This window comes from Euprymna scolopes, chromosome 41 (assembly GCF_053919585.1).
Source record: "Euprymna scolopes isolate OS-2025 chromosome 41, ASM5391958v1, whole genome shotgun sequence".
Classification (NCBI taxonomy): domain Eukaryota; kingdom Metazoa; phylum Mollusca; class Cephalopoda; order Sepiida; family Sepiolidae; genus Euprymna; species Euprymna scolopes.
Genome location: NC_136522.1, coordinates 23,396,882 through 23,412,165, shown reverse-complemented (window position 1 = coordinate 23,412,165; position 15,284 = coordinate 23,396,882). Strand labels below are relative to the sequence as shown.

The 15,284-nt window shown below is 33.9% G+C and overlaps 1 protein-coding gene across 5 annotated transcripts in view; it reads right to left on the bottom strand.

Moving 5' to 3' along the window:
* Positions 1–15,284, bottom strand: part of LOC145266421 (polyglutamylase complex subunit TTLL1-like) — a 66,964-nt gene that overhangs the window by 13,188 nt on the left and 38,492 nt on the right. For all 5 annotated transcript variants that reach the window (XM_080122086.1, XM_080122089.1, XM_080122090.1 and 2 more), the window contains exons 10-13: positions 15,125–15,187; positions 11,905–11,945; positions 7,829–7,874; positions 2,893–3,002 (exon numbers count right to left, since the gene is read on the bottom strand). In XM_080122086.1, the coding sequence (XP_079978212.1) occupies positions 2,893–3,002; positions 7,829–7,874; positions 11,905–11,945; positions 15,125–15,187 (260 nt within the window). The remainder of the gene's footprint in view (positions 1–2,892; positions 3,003–7,828; positions 7,875–11,904; positions 11,946–15,124; positions 15,188–15,284) is intronic.

The window sequence follows — 15,284 nt, the reverse complement described above, 5'->3', positions numbered from 1 at the left end:
GTTCAGGGCAAGTTGTGAGAAAAAGGTCTAGTAGGCTCGCATACTGGCCGTCATTATCGGGCACACGGGTAGGTTCCTGAACAATCTGAGTGAGGTCATAGGCAATGGAGAAATCATGACAGAACCTCCCCTCATCATCGGTCTTGTTTGAGTGGGTCAACCATTCGACGTTGTGAACATTGAAGTCTCCACATACGTGAATGTTAGCTGAAGGATAAGTAGAAAGGACTTGGTCAATTTTCTCAGATATGCTTTGAAAGATAGTAACTCCGCTGTTGTGGGGGCGATAGAGAGTAAATATAAATGCAGTAGTGTGAGCTAAAGCAACCCGGAAGCACATATAGGGTAAGTTAGGATCTTCCCTGGAGATGTCCCTCCCACATGGAAAGCTATCTTTAATATAGGCACATATTCCATGCCCATGGCGATCTTGGGGGTCAGATTTAGAAGTTAAGTTAGAGTATCCTGTAATTGCAAACTCATCTAGGGAAATAGCCTGTCCAATGCCAGTTTCACTTAAAAATAAAAGGTCTGGTTTAGTCTCCTGTAATTGGGTTTCACCCTCTGGAAGGTTAGAACGTAGACCCCTGATGTTGGAGAAGGAGACATGGTAGTGGGGGTCTACGTTGGAAGTTGGAGAACCGGGTTTAATCGTGTATTTTTTCTTGAAACTTGTCATGATGAAATTTTGGAATTTGTGGACTAGGTCGACAGATTTATTTAGAGCAGGACAGAGAGGGGAAACTAAGAGAGAAAAAGAAACAAAGAATTTTTTTTTTTTTGTACCACATGATAAGGTAAAGCCGTAACAATTACCCAGTAATATGGCATCGAGAGGCCCCACCAGAAGCTACTGCATGGTCCAGAATCCATTCACCAAATGGCAATACAGCAGCCCCAGTACTTTGCACCTGCTGATAGGACAGCCTCCTTAGTGGTTAATCCAAGGTTCGGGTCCCTGACTATCAGGCGGATAACGTCAGCCCAGACAAAACGTTTACCTCCAGCACCCTTACTAGTGACATGGCTACAAGGATAGACATAGAAACAGAAAATTTCCACCAACTCTGCCAACTGTTCGCGCAAAAATACTGCCAACCTAGAAAACAGCTTTTCTAAATTTTAGATATTTATCCGGAGCAATGCCGATCAAGAATATACCAGCTTTGTGGCTCTTTGTTTTGTAGTTTTGGACTTTTAATTAAACATATACACACAATGACAACTGCTCTTTGTATAATAGACAACCAAGTTTAACTGGCGTTAAGAAACTAAATAGAGATTTTTAAATAGTGTTAAGTTTTTCACCGATCTCTAGAAGAGAATTTTTTATGTGAGGAGTGAAGAAATAAAACTTAGGAAGTCTTTAGAGCGTTACTGAAAGTGCCAAATAAAATGAAGGATGCTTCCAGAGCATTATTAAAAGTAAATTCACTAGCTGCTTTTCTTTGTAGAATAATAAAGAGATGATAAATAAAATCTGGAGTTAGCGTCTTTCAATTTTAAAAAATGTTGGCTCATTTCCTGGCCTGTATTAATATATATGATAACATTAAAAATCATATTTAATTCCTGATAACATTCAATGATACAAATGGCCATTTGACTCTCAATATATCTTTTGTTTTCTAAATTTTAAATATTAGGCTGTCCCAAAAGTTTGTAAACACTTGTAAAATATTCAAATTTTACTTGCCATGTAATAACAAAAAACTTTTTTTAAATCAACCCTAAAAATAAAGATTATAATTTTTCGAGACTTTCTGCCATCGATCTGCAAGTTTGTGCATCTAGTCAAACTACCATTCAGTCAGCTTTGAATGAAAGAATTCTTGACATACGTTTTCGATTTCATTAAATGAGTCAACTCGGCAGTCTTTCAGAAAGTGTTTTTTTTTTCATGGAGGTCACCACTTATCAAGGCCCAGAAGCCACTAGGGGATAAGGGTTATTGCGTGTACAGTAATCAATGAGATAGTATCGTAGTAATCGTTAGTATTGGAGATTTGATAAAGTGTCTTACTTAAGGGGGTGGTTCATCAGGAATTTGTTTATGCTGAACTTGAAGACATCTAAGTTGTAGTCAGGCGGGAAACAGGCAAACGGAAGAGAGTTCCACAGTCGTGCACTTCTAAGAAAGAAGCTTTGCTCATGGAATCTACGTTTTGATTTAGGCACAGATAAAGAGTGGGGAAAATTAATGACAGTGGTTTCATCTAGATGGGTGTTTATCATGAAAGACTGTCGAGGGGGGGACCAGAGATTGGTGCTCAGATGAGCACTTACCATGGAAATAACGATAAAACAAAGACAGGCTCGCAATGTTTCTTCTGTGGGAGAGAGGTTGCAGGGAAGAGAAAAGGGCATTCCCCACTAAGCCACGAAGTCTATTTTGTACTCTGTCAAGGCAGGATAGGCTATTTTTAGCAGCTCCTGCCAAGATGTGGCAGCAGTACTCCATCCTTGGACACACTTGGCTTTTATGCATTGAGTGGAAAAAGCCGTAATCTGATGGAGTACAGTCAGGACTATAGGCTGAATGTGGCAGAACCTCAACTCCGTCCAGCTCTTAAAACTTGTCTTTGGTCTTCCTGGTGGTATATGGCTTTATAGTAATGAATAAAAACACAGTTCAGTTTTATCAATTGCTATCTGGGATAAAAAAAAAAAAATAATAATAAATAAATAACAATAGATACACAAAAAAAAAAACAATTAAAAATTGCATAAAAATTCAATTTTTCGCAAGTGTTTACAAACTTTTGCGACAACCTAATATTTTTCTGGATTTATTGCTGATTAAAATAATTCCAACTTTGTAAGGGTTTGTTGTGCATTTTTAAAGTTTTAGTTGAACATACAAACACAATTCATTGAACTTATGATACATACTCAGGTACGTCACCAGGAGGCAGAACAATATTGATGACATCATTGATGAGATTGTACTTCATGACACGATCAGTTGAGGTCGTACTTGTTAAAGATGGGGATGCATTTACCTGGGAAAAAAAACGAAAAATATTTTATTCTTATTTTACACTTGTAACTTTTTAGGAAGTTAAATTGTCCATTTCATTCAAAGTAACACGAAACACAAATACGTCTCTGGTTATTATTTATATATATATAGTGAGTTAGAAGAAGAGAGTTAGTCCAATTCTGGTTATTATATATATATATATATATATATATATATATATATATATATATATATATATATATATATATATATATAGCTTAGTGAGTTAGAAGATGAGAGTAAGTCCAATTCTATAAGAGGAGACTTATTGGGATAATATAAAGCTCAACAAGTTTCATTGGAAAACAACTACCCATCCTATACCTCTCCTGAGCCTTAAAACATAAACTACCTACATTTAAGACTATGATAGAAACCCCATACACCCTTTTGCATTACACACTATATAATACGCTCCTCCTTTATCTTAGAATTTGGTACAACTCATCTTAACTTCATCTATAATTTTATTGATTTATTTTGTTCCTGATGAATCCCACGCTAGACGTCGCAACCCCATTATGTTACCTAGCATCTTCTCCACTCTTCTGATGAGAAGCATTAGACTTCGAAATGCCTTGGTATAAAGAATCCCCTCTATCTCCCAACTAAATTGTATACCCTTATTGAATAAATGAACCGTTCTATATTTACCAATATATAGTTTTTGTGACTTCATTTTCCGTTCTTATTGTTTTCCTATATATATATATATATATACTAGCGGGAGTACCCGGCGTTGCCCGAGTGTTTGTTTCCGGGACGGGGGGGGGGGGGGAGTTTTAAAAAATGTTATGGTAGGTAAGTAAGAAGGATCAAACCTGGAGTCATGAGTAAAAGTAGGAAAATAAAGTGTGAAAAAAACAAAAACATCTGCAACGTTAACAGTTCGGCCACCAAGAAAAGTCCATTCCAGTTGTTTAGGAAAAAAAAAAAAACGACTACGGTAGGTCGGCGCGAACGTGAAAATATAATGTGAATTGTCCAGCACGCTAACCACTATGCCACAGAGCACTGCAGCTTAGTTTAGTGATTTTAAATAACTTCACATGAAAGAACTACGAAGCCAAACCGGTGTTCTCTTCTCAACTGTTCCTTGTGAACGATCCCCAAACGGTGTTAAGTGGTGGCAGGGGAGGAGGAATTTATTAGAGAGAAAATATTTTACCACTTCCATTGATCTTAACCGATTTTGGCCGTGACTTCTCAGCAGAAAAAGTATAGAAATCTAAGATTATCGAGGAATTTGAGAAATAATAAGCCTATAACACACCTCAGATATTGTTCTGCCGTTTGTGCATATTATATTTGCATGAAATATCTTGATTTTTAATCCTATTAAGGTCAAAATCCAACGGGAAAAAAATGAGTTCATTTTATTTATATATATATATATATATATATATATATATATATATATAGTTATTTATTCTTTATGTAAATACAGCCATATCTTGCTACAATGTGCAGACAGTTTCAATCATATTTGATTTCATCAGGCAAGAATAGTAGTTATTGTTATTGCCAGTCATGGCATTTTTTTTCTCTCCTCAAAATTTGAAAAGGTCTGGAACCTTTTTAAATTTTGTATAGTCCATTCCAGTTGTTTAGGAAAAAAAAAAAAAAAAAAAAAAAAAAACGACTACGGTAGAACTTTAATTTTTGCTTATTGCCAAAATTTGAAAAGGTCTGGAACCATTTTAATTTTTGTATCCTAATTTTTCTTGCCTGATGGAATCAAATATGATTGAGACGGTCTGCACATCGTAGCAAGATATGACTGTATTTACATAAAGAATAATGAATATATAATTGGCTCGCTTTGATTGAACACTATCAATGACCATTTTTGAAATTCAATTATTCTTAATTTTTGGATATCCTTCTACCTAGAATATATATATATATATATATATATATATATATATATATATATATATATATATAGAGAGAGAGAGAGAGAGAGAGAGAGAGAGAGAGAGAGAGAGAGAGAGATTTGTTATTGTTGCTTTTTTAAGCGATAAATAAGGTTAATATTGGCTCCGCCTCGAAGCTCATTTTTCTTTTTTATTTACTTAGAAAGTCGCCCTTTAATTTGTTTGGACGTATATAACATTTTTATATATTTATTATTTTTAAAACAGTAATCTACGTACATGCGTGTTTCGAGATAATTACCTCTCGTCAGCGTAGCTCAACTGTTTCTAGGGATCGAACGTCAGACCATGTTTACCACAGTCCGGTGCGTGCCTTAACCATTAGGCCACGAACCCTAGATGACTTTACTGTTTATTTTTATCGCTTATAAATTTAGATTTGTTATTGTTGTTTTTTCAAGCGATAAATAAGGTTAATATTGGCTCCGCCTCGAAGCTCATTTTTCTTTTTTATTTACTTAGAAAGTCGCCCTTTAATTTGTTTGGACGTATATAACATTTTTATATATTTATTATTTTTAAAACAGTAATCTACGTACATGCGTGCTTCGAGATAATTACCTCTCGTCAGCGTAGCTCAACTGTTTCTAGGGATCGAACGTCAGACCATGTTTACCACAGTCCAGTGCCTTAACCGTTACCAATATATATATATATATATATATATATATATATATACCAATGAGATAAGTCACAGATTAGAAATCAAGTGAATTGTCCTATTAAGGATTACAGTGAGATAATACTTTCAGGATGACTCCGGATTTGTTCTAATCCTCAACATCAACGGATCTTTACATCGCCGATCAGGACGATCGTCTCATATGTCCTTCAAAATCACGGTATGCGACAATCAAATATTCCGAATATCACTTCAAATTTGGTACATGCTTCAAATCTATCGGATTACTAGATCACCACTGATCACTGATTTTACCCCTTGGATTACTACTTATCCAACCTGGCAGTAATATCCGGGAAACTATTGTACTCATTCTGATATTGGACTGCCCAGGTTGTATGATATCCTTTTTCTATGACTTTTAAGCATCATTTAAATAACTTTTAAATAGCATTTTCAATATATGTGCTAAGAAGCAAAATATCTGTTTATTCATTTTGCTAATTGCATTTTATTTCCTCTGATGATATGAGCCATTATTGAAAATCCATGGATTAAGGAAATAAATATAATTCTTCTCTAAATTCTTAACTTGAATATATTTTTATACATATTTTAATCCACAGAATATATATATATATATATATATATATATATATATATGATGATTGATGATATGATGATTGCAACGTCTCTTGTCAGACGAGTGCCACTCCCTCAGACACGAGCCCAAAAATGACTTCCATCGTCACAGGACCATTTTAATAAACAAATGCGTGAGGGAGTATCTACACACAGATGATGTTACAGAATCTTAGCTTTGTACGACAGCTAAGTCTCTCTCTTGGTTCAAAATGTTGAGATCCAGCAACAAGCAAGAGCAAGATAGCCAGCAACAAGTTAAACTGCAGACCAGCTTAATACGGGTACTGGTCTCCCGCTTTATGGTTTTTTAAATTAGAGATTTGCTTCTCCTAGAAAGGTTGCCTTCACCACGGCTTACCTTCACCTCAACACACACATACATACACACAAACACACACGGTGCTAGTTGGCCGTTGACCCCCAAAAATATACATGTATATATATACATATATATATATACATACATATATATATATATACATATATATACATATATATATATATATATATATATAGAGAGAGAGAGAGAGAAAGAAAGAGGTATATATATATATATATATATATATATATATATATATATATATATATTGTTTTTAAAACATAATTATCCATTGACACGTGTTTCGTCATCTACGACTCATCAGAGTGGCTGAATTTATATCTATATATATATATATATATATATATATATATAGATATAGATATAGATATATATAAATATATATAAATGTGTGTGTATATATACATACATACATACATACATACATACATACATAGGTATATATAAAAGATTTCCATGTGCTAGAATTTTTACTTCCTAAATTCTATGCAATTATGCAGAATGTAGAAACTATACATAAATAGAATTCGGTGTAATAGTGAAATGAAACCAATCATCTAATAAGAAGCCATAAAAAATGAATAATTAACAATCGTTTTAAAAAGGGATATGCAAATCAGCTATCCTACGTTCGCATATCCATGACTTAGTATATTTAAAAGTTTGTTTTTAATAATTTTTAATAGAAAAAGTAGGCTTTTAATATCAATGTCATAGCGAGAAAAAAAACATATATATAAATAATTAACATAAATAAATAATGTATAATATAAATCTCACTTGTCTGCTTTAATGTATGTATGTATGTATGTATGTATGTATGTATGTATGTATGTATGTTTATATGTCTGCCTAAATCTTTAGACAAAGGCAACGGATTTTCACAAGATCAGTATCGTTTTGAAGCTCGACACTTCGGTCAACAAATATCGAAAAATTGGCTAAAACATTAATTCCTTCACCCTCAACTAGGTACTTTTCTATAAAAAGGGGTCGCTTTTTTTGTCAATATTTTCGAAAGTCGTCCCCATTTTTCAATTGACTAGCCTTAATTTTAACCTTTGCCACTTTCGGTTTAGTGATGGACGCAACAGCAAAGACGTCACTTTTTTTTTCACATTCTTTTCCCCCTTCACGGTACAGGTTCGAGCCTGCCTGCCTACTACCACTTTTTTTTTTTTTTGCTCAACACACAGCTGGGCAACGCCAGGCACCCATGCTATTATAGATATAAAGATGAAACTGTGAAGTTTTTTCAATACCTCAATAAGCCAAGGTTTCAGATGATTGTCAATGATGATATCATAACTGAAAGAATAAGAAAAATTTGTGTTTAATATTTCAGATTCATCGAAAGATTTTATTATATTCCTATTCATGCAAACGAAAATGTTGTATCACATATTTCTATGCACTATTTTCTCTACGTGTAAATAGACTGATATCACTCTAGTAAGCATAAACAAGGAATAATATAGCAGTCACACATTTTGGTATACTCTTTCTTTGGATATAAATAGACATGCACAATGAGTTAGACTAAGCAGGGCATAATGTAGCAGTCAGATATTTTGGTATACTATTTTCTCTTGGTATATATAGACATGTACAACTGAGTCATAGCAGAAGGTATTGTAGCAATTATATATTTCAATATACTATTTTGTCATGGTGTAACTAGTCATAGCAGAGGGTATTGTAGCAGTTATATATTTCAATATACTATTTTGTCATGGTGTAACTAGTCTGACATCATTAAGTAATCCCTAGACTGTTTTCATCCTTCTAAGACAAGAATAATTCATCTAGTCTGATTGAGTATTCAGCTTAGTGCTGTTGTTTGGAGAAAGCTGAAGGAATCTTATTTGGGCTTCGAGTACAATGTTATTTTGAATTATCGGTTAGGGTTTACTTGTAGAAGATAGTATCCCATGATAGATTGAAACCATAAAGAAACAGTGATTTCGAGACAAGGGTTATAATTATGCAAAATAGGTACTGTTGGTATTCCAAAATAGCTAAATATAAGGAGTGTGATTTTGTGTTCACTTTTGGAGATCATATCGTTCGTATGTGTTTAGGATGGGTATCAGATTATATTTGGGCTTTTAGAATGTTGTCAGTGAAGAAAAGAAAGAAGTACTGCTACTGCTAATAAACTTAGGTTAATAGGCATTTTCGTTCTTGTTAACTCTTCTTTTTTTTTACTCACGTTCAACCCTTACTAGGAAAGATTAACAAGATGTCGGTTTAACGTTACATTTAAACTTCTGTATATCAGTAGAGTCAGGGAAGCAGGTATTAGGAAGGGAATTCCAGTCTCACTGTTCGAGGGAAGAAATTATTGCAGTAGAAAGCTTTTTGGTATTTAGAGATCTCAACAGTGAAGGGGTGAGATTTTGTTGCTAAGCAGGTTTGTCGGGATATGTACGTCAAGGGGGCACAAGTGCAACGCGTTCATTAGAACACATTCTATTAAAATATTTGTAAGATAGGCACAGAGATGTAACATTGCCGTGATGGGACAGGGGTTGGAGCTAAGTTGATAAAGTGGGATATATTAGATTGAAAACTCTTTTTTTGGACCCTATCTAAGAACATTTGTTTTCTTTTAGATCTTTTATATTCTGAAGTTGTTTGTGGTATCGGATCAATAATTTCCCCCGCTCTTTATCTGAGCTTAAACCTAAACGTAGATTCCATGAACAAAGCTTCTTTCTAAAAACTGCACACCTGTGGAACTCTCTTCCGTTTACCTGCTTCCCAGCTGACTACAATATGGCTGTCTTCAAGTCCAATGTAAACAAGTTCTTGATGCGCTGTTTCCCCATTAAGTAATCCAATTTACCAAACTTTCACTTCTAACGATTACTATTATATTGTCCGTTTGACCACTATACACTTTTTAACCCTTATCCTCGAGTGGCCTCTGGGCCTTGATAAGTGGTGATTCCTTTGTAAAAAAAATAAATAAATAAAATGTGTCATATATGACATTCATTAAGTTTTCTCCTTGAAGATTGTTGTCGATGGCATCGGAATACCATTCTGTTATTTTATTCAACTCCTTGCATCAAGTGACTTTATGCCTTGTTTGAAGCGATCTTCCATTAAAAACAAAAATATGTAAAACTTTTGCTTTGGCAACAAAGTCCCTAGCTCAAAACTGACTGATAATGTTCTAGGAGCTGCACCAACTTTGCTGGCCAACTGAATGGTTTCATGTATTATCATGGTAGACAATTTCTCTAAATGGTCAGAAACCTTGATATGTAAATAAACAAATACTAAAGTAAACATTAGTTTTTATATGAATTAGTCAGTTCGTTTGAAGTCCTTGACTGCATTGTGTAAGATGTAAAATTCACATCTAGTGAATTCAGAGAATTTTGTCAAACACTTTGTGTAGGGAATATCATCATCGCTCCATATCATGCAAGAAGCAATGAACAGGCAGAACGTTTTGTGGTTACATTTAAGAGAGCTCTGAGGAAATCAAGATGTACATCTATTGAAAAGGCTATATGAGAACTCTTGCAGATCTATAGAATGATTCTTAATGACACTGCTTTTTCTTCCATGACACCAACAGAGGTAATATTTACAAGTAAGATCAAGACAGTGTGTTATAGATTGTTATTGACCCATTCAAAACTTGGATGATTAAATAAAGTGATGAAGGGTTGTTTCAAAGTTGTTGAAAAAATTGTCTTATGCATGTTTCAACATAATATCCCCACTGGGAAACAGATACAGTGGATAAAAAAATCTGGCACATGGTATACATGATCAAGGGACCAAAGTTCATCCATAAGAAAACACATAAATCAAATAACAGAATGGTATCCAGATGCCATCGACAACAATCTTCCTGCAGAAAACCTAATGAATGAATTTGAGATTCCGATACCACAAACGACTTCAGAACATAAATGATTCAGATTACTTGGATTCTTTGAACTACTATTCTCATCTTGAATGTCATTTTCACAACATTTTCGTTGATGTTACCCCTGACCTTCCTCAGGTGCATATTGTCAAACTTGGGAATTTCGACGGAATTTCAAGCAGAACCCTTTATTTACTTCACAGACATAGCATGCTCTTGTTCCATCAGCCATGACTGGATAGAGGTCCTAAGTAATTTGCGATTGTATTTTCCGGTCGCCCACACTGAGGATTGAACCTTCAATCTTCAGGAGAATATCATTTGATAAAAAGTGAAAAAAGATCAAAAAGAAATAACAATAAATCTCCAAACAAAAAAGTCCAGAGTAAAAAAAAAAGGGGGTTGTTATGGTGATCTTACCTGTTTTGTCAATCCATGGATTTGTCCTGACTCTATCGATATAGTTATTAGAAGAGTGGAAGGAGAGTAGAAAATAGAGTTATGGTTTACTTTTGACAGACTCATAACTCGCTTCCCTTATTTTGCCCTTTACTTCTCACATTCCATGCAATGTTTCTGACAAAGGAGGAAGAATTGCTATTTTCTGGATCAAAATCTATCCATCTCACATTTATCGTTGGATAGTTTTTGACTTCGAAGTATGTTTTTTTTAGCTCCTTACATCAAGTGGCTTCATGCCTTTTCTAGAGCGATTTCCATAAAAAAGAGATAAAGTGAGAAGAAAAGTGAAATGAGGAAGCAATCTCAGTCAACTCATTACGCATGTATTTCTTGTTGATACAATTTTTCATCATTTTCTATTCTAATTATTGCTTCTGACCTCACATCGATAAATGAGTTTTTTTGGTTGTTTTGGGATTTTTTACAAAGTTATTTATCAAGGCCCGGAGACCACTCGAGGATAAGGGTTAATGAGTGCATGGTTGTTAATGGGACAATCTCGTAGTAATCGTCAGTAGTGGAAATTTGGTATATTGGATTACTTAACGTATATTGGATTACTTAACGTATATTGGATTACTTAACGTATATTGGATTACTTAAGGAGATGGCTCATCAATAGCTTGTTGGACTTGAAGACAATCATCAGTTGGAAAGCAGGGAAACGGAAGAGAGTTCTACAGGCGTGCAGTTCTAAGAAAGAAGCTTTGTTCATGGAATCTACGTTTAGGTTTAGGCACAGATAAAGAGTGGGGGAAATTATTGATAGTGGTTTCAGCTAGGCGAGTGTTTTTTTTTTTTTTTTGTGAAAGTTTGGCAACATGTAGATTGAAGTTTATTTGTACCAAATAAAGTTGGACTACAGAAAAGAATTGTGAATTTTATTAATGATCCCCTGGATAGAATGAGTGAAGTGGGGGAGGGTTAATGGTCATCCTGTATTTTAATATTTAAAAAGAAGATAAGGAGAATTCTTCCAACACTTACCCATAACATTCAAAACAATGCCGATCATTAGCAATAACAGTCTGAAAAGAAAATAAAGATAATAAAAGCAAACTAGCAAATGCAATAAAATGCTTTTAAAAAAAAAAAAACGGTTAATGGAACCGTAAACCAAATTCTATTAACAGTTACTATCTATATACACACAATGTCTTTGTGTATTTGTGGTCATTATAGAAAGAAAGTTTAAAGAATCTACATAAAAACTAAAAGTGAATTTACTGTAAAATTTTCCGCGGAAAACAGTCGAAGTGGTCCTGAATCTCCAAGGTAGCTAAGATGACATATAAATAATATATATAAATATGGTACGGAAATATAATGAAAATCGGCCTTCTGCTCACCTGATATATGAAATAGGAGGGCAGTACCTCTCTTGATACTTCGAATGTATCTTATTTTGATAAAATGTAATTCATATATATATAACACTTTTTCTGGGGAAGACAATGGAAGTGGTTCCGGATATGCCTTGCAATGTGTCAAATCTCTATGTGATCATTCTACAAGACATCCAAAGATGGCAGAACCACCTTCAGATGTAACGAAAACAGTAAATAATACGTTATAAACAGAGTGAAAACCGACATAACGTGTCTAATTAAATCTTGGCCAACTTCTGATCGTATTAAAATAAAGCTAGAATATCCGAATGCAATTGTTTTGCCTTTTTTTTTTTTTATCAAAACCCAAACCTTTTTATAATTTATTCATGCAGATAATAAAAGCATACTAGCAAATGCAATAAAATGCATTAAAAAAAACGGTTAATAGAACCGTAAACCAAATTCTATTAACAGTTACCAGTTGGATAAGAATAATTTTTTATGATTAATTGCAGTAAAATAAAAATGAAAGTGTCACGTTGAAAAGAGCATTTATGTCTTTATGTCTGAAGCTTAGCCTTTAAAATAAATAAATTTTGTTATTGGTTGCCGAATGTCTAAAAAAAAAAAAAAAAAAAATATATAATGCAAAAACAATGTTTTATTAAAATACAGTCATCTTCCTTCATTTCTTATTTTTAGTCACGCAAACAAGATATATCAGTTAATGAAGTTTGGAATGAAATCAAAGTGGAAGAAATAATGGTGATGATTGTGACCCAACCGGGCACCAGTATATATGCAAAGTTGAGTCTTACCAGCATTTAATGGCTGCCCATTTGGGATGACCAGTGATATTTTGTAAAAGTCTCTTTAGGCTCTGCAATAGCTAGAGCAACACATCAGTAAGAGTATAGCTATCACAAACAAATCTAGATGAAAATTCCAGTCAGGATTTCAGTTCAGCAGGATTGTCAGGACGATATAACATGATCAAAGGGAACTAACTCCCCTTCTGTAAAAGACATCCCCATAAATTCCAAAGAATAAGAATTACTTTATTTTTTGTAATCTATCTATCTATCTATCTATCTATCTATCTATCTATATATATATATATATATATATATATATATATATATATATATATAAGTGAATGTATCTGTATGTCTGTCTGTGTCTGTGTGTCTGTGTACATTTCCCTACGCAATAACTCTGTCAATTTTCAGTCTACAGACTCGAAATTTGAGATTTGGGAAAATCTTTGTAATTCTTTGTCGGCCAGAAATTTGGCTGTTAAGAGGTCAAAGTTCAACGATTTGACTTTTGAGAATTCTACCAAACACCTCCGAAAATTTTGGGTATAAGCAATTGAAATTTTAGATATAGGTTCCTTGGACATGGATCTAGTTAAATAACTTGATTTGAGCCAAAAACAATGAATGTTAAAGGATCATAATAGGGGTCAAAGTTTTTAAAAATTGAGCTCTGCAGTCTCTACCAAATTACTCAGACAATTTCTGGTCTAAACATTTGAAATTTTACATAAAGAGTATTCAGAAATAGGGCAAGCTTTTTAATCGGTTTGGGTCGAAAATGTTTAGTTACCAATATATAATGTATAGTTATCAATATATATATATGTATGTTTGCATGCCTGCCTAAAACTTTCAACAGAGGCGACGGATTTTTACAAGATCAGTATCGTTTTGAAGTTCAACCTTTTAGATGACAAATATCGAAAAATTGGCTAAAAACATTAATATCTTCACCTTCAACTGGGCACTTTTTTACAGGGGGGGGGTCGCTTTTTTCGCCGATATTTTCGAAAGTCATCCTCTCCTTTCGATTGTCTAGCCTTAATGTAAACCTACGTCACTTCTGGGTTGGCGGTGGTTGTAACAGCAAAGACGTCAGGTTTTTTTCCCGTTCTTTTACTCCTTTGTGGTATGGGTTCGAGCCTGCCTTCCTACAACCACTTTTTTCTTTTTTTTGCCCAACATACACCTCCAAACACCCGGGCAACGCCGAGCTGAAATGCTAGTATATCTATAAAAGTGAAATTGTCTGTGTATGTGAGTGTGCGTACATTTCCTAACCAAACTATTCTGTCAATTTTTGGTCCAGAGACTCGAGATTCGACACAAGGGGTATTGAGATTTGGGAAAATCTTTTTAATCAGTTTTCAGCCAGAAATTTGGCCGTCAAGGGGTCAAAGTTTAACGATTTGCCCTTTGAAAATTCTACCAAACTCATCCACCAATTTTGGGTCTAAACACTTGAAATTTTAGATGTAGGTTACTTGGACATGGATCAAACTTTTTAATTAGATTTGAGCCCAAAACAATAAATGTTAAGGGGTCACAATTGGGGTCAAAGTTAAAAAATTTGACCTCTGTGGTCTCTACCAAATTACTCAGCCAATTTTTGTTCTAAACATTTGAAATTTTACATAAAGTGTATTCAGACATAGGGCAAGCTTTTTAGTCGGTTTTTGACATAAAATTTGGCTGCTAATGGATCAAAGTTCAAAAGATTTGATCTTTGCAATCTCTAGCAAACTACTTAGCCAATTTGGGGTCTAAACAATTTGGAATTTAACATAAAGGGTATTCAGACATGCAGCAAGCTTTATAATCAGTTTTTGGGCGAAAATTTGGCTACCAATAAGTTAAAGTTGAAAGAGTTAACCTTTGCAGACTCTACCAAACTTCAAAACAATACTGATCTCGTAAAAATCAGTTGCCTCTGTCAAAAGTTTTAGGCAGACATACATACATACATTTAAACAGACAGGTGATATTTATGTTATCGATAATAATAACAAACTAAAGAATAGAGCAAAACATTGATAAATGGAAACTTGAAATACTTACGGCTATGGATTTGAGGGAATGAACAACCAACCAGTTAATTTCATCAAATAGTTTATCAGACACCTGACAATAAAAACAATTGTTGAATAGGTCAAAAAACAAACAAAATTAAGTTAACAACAAAATAAATTTTATGGCTTTTTTCAATCAAAAATTGAGA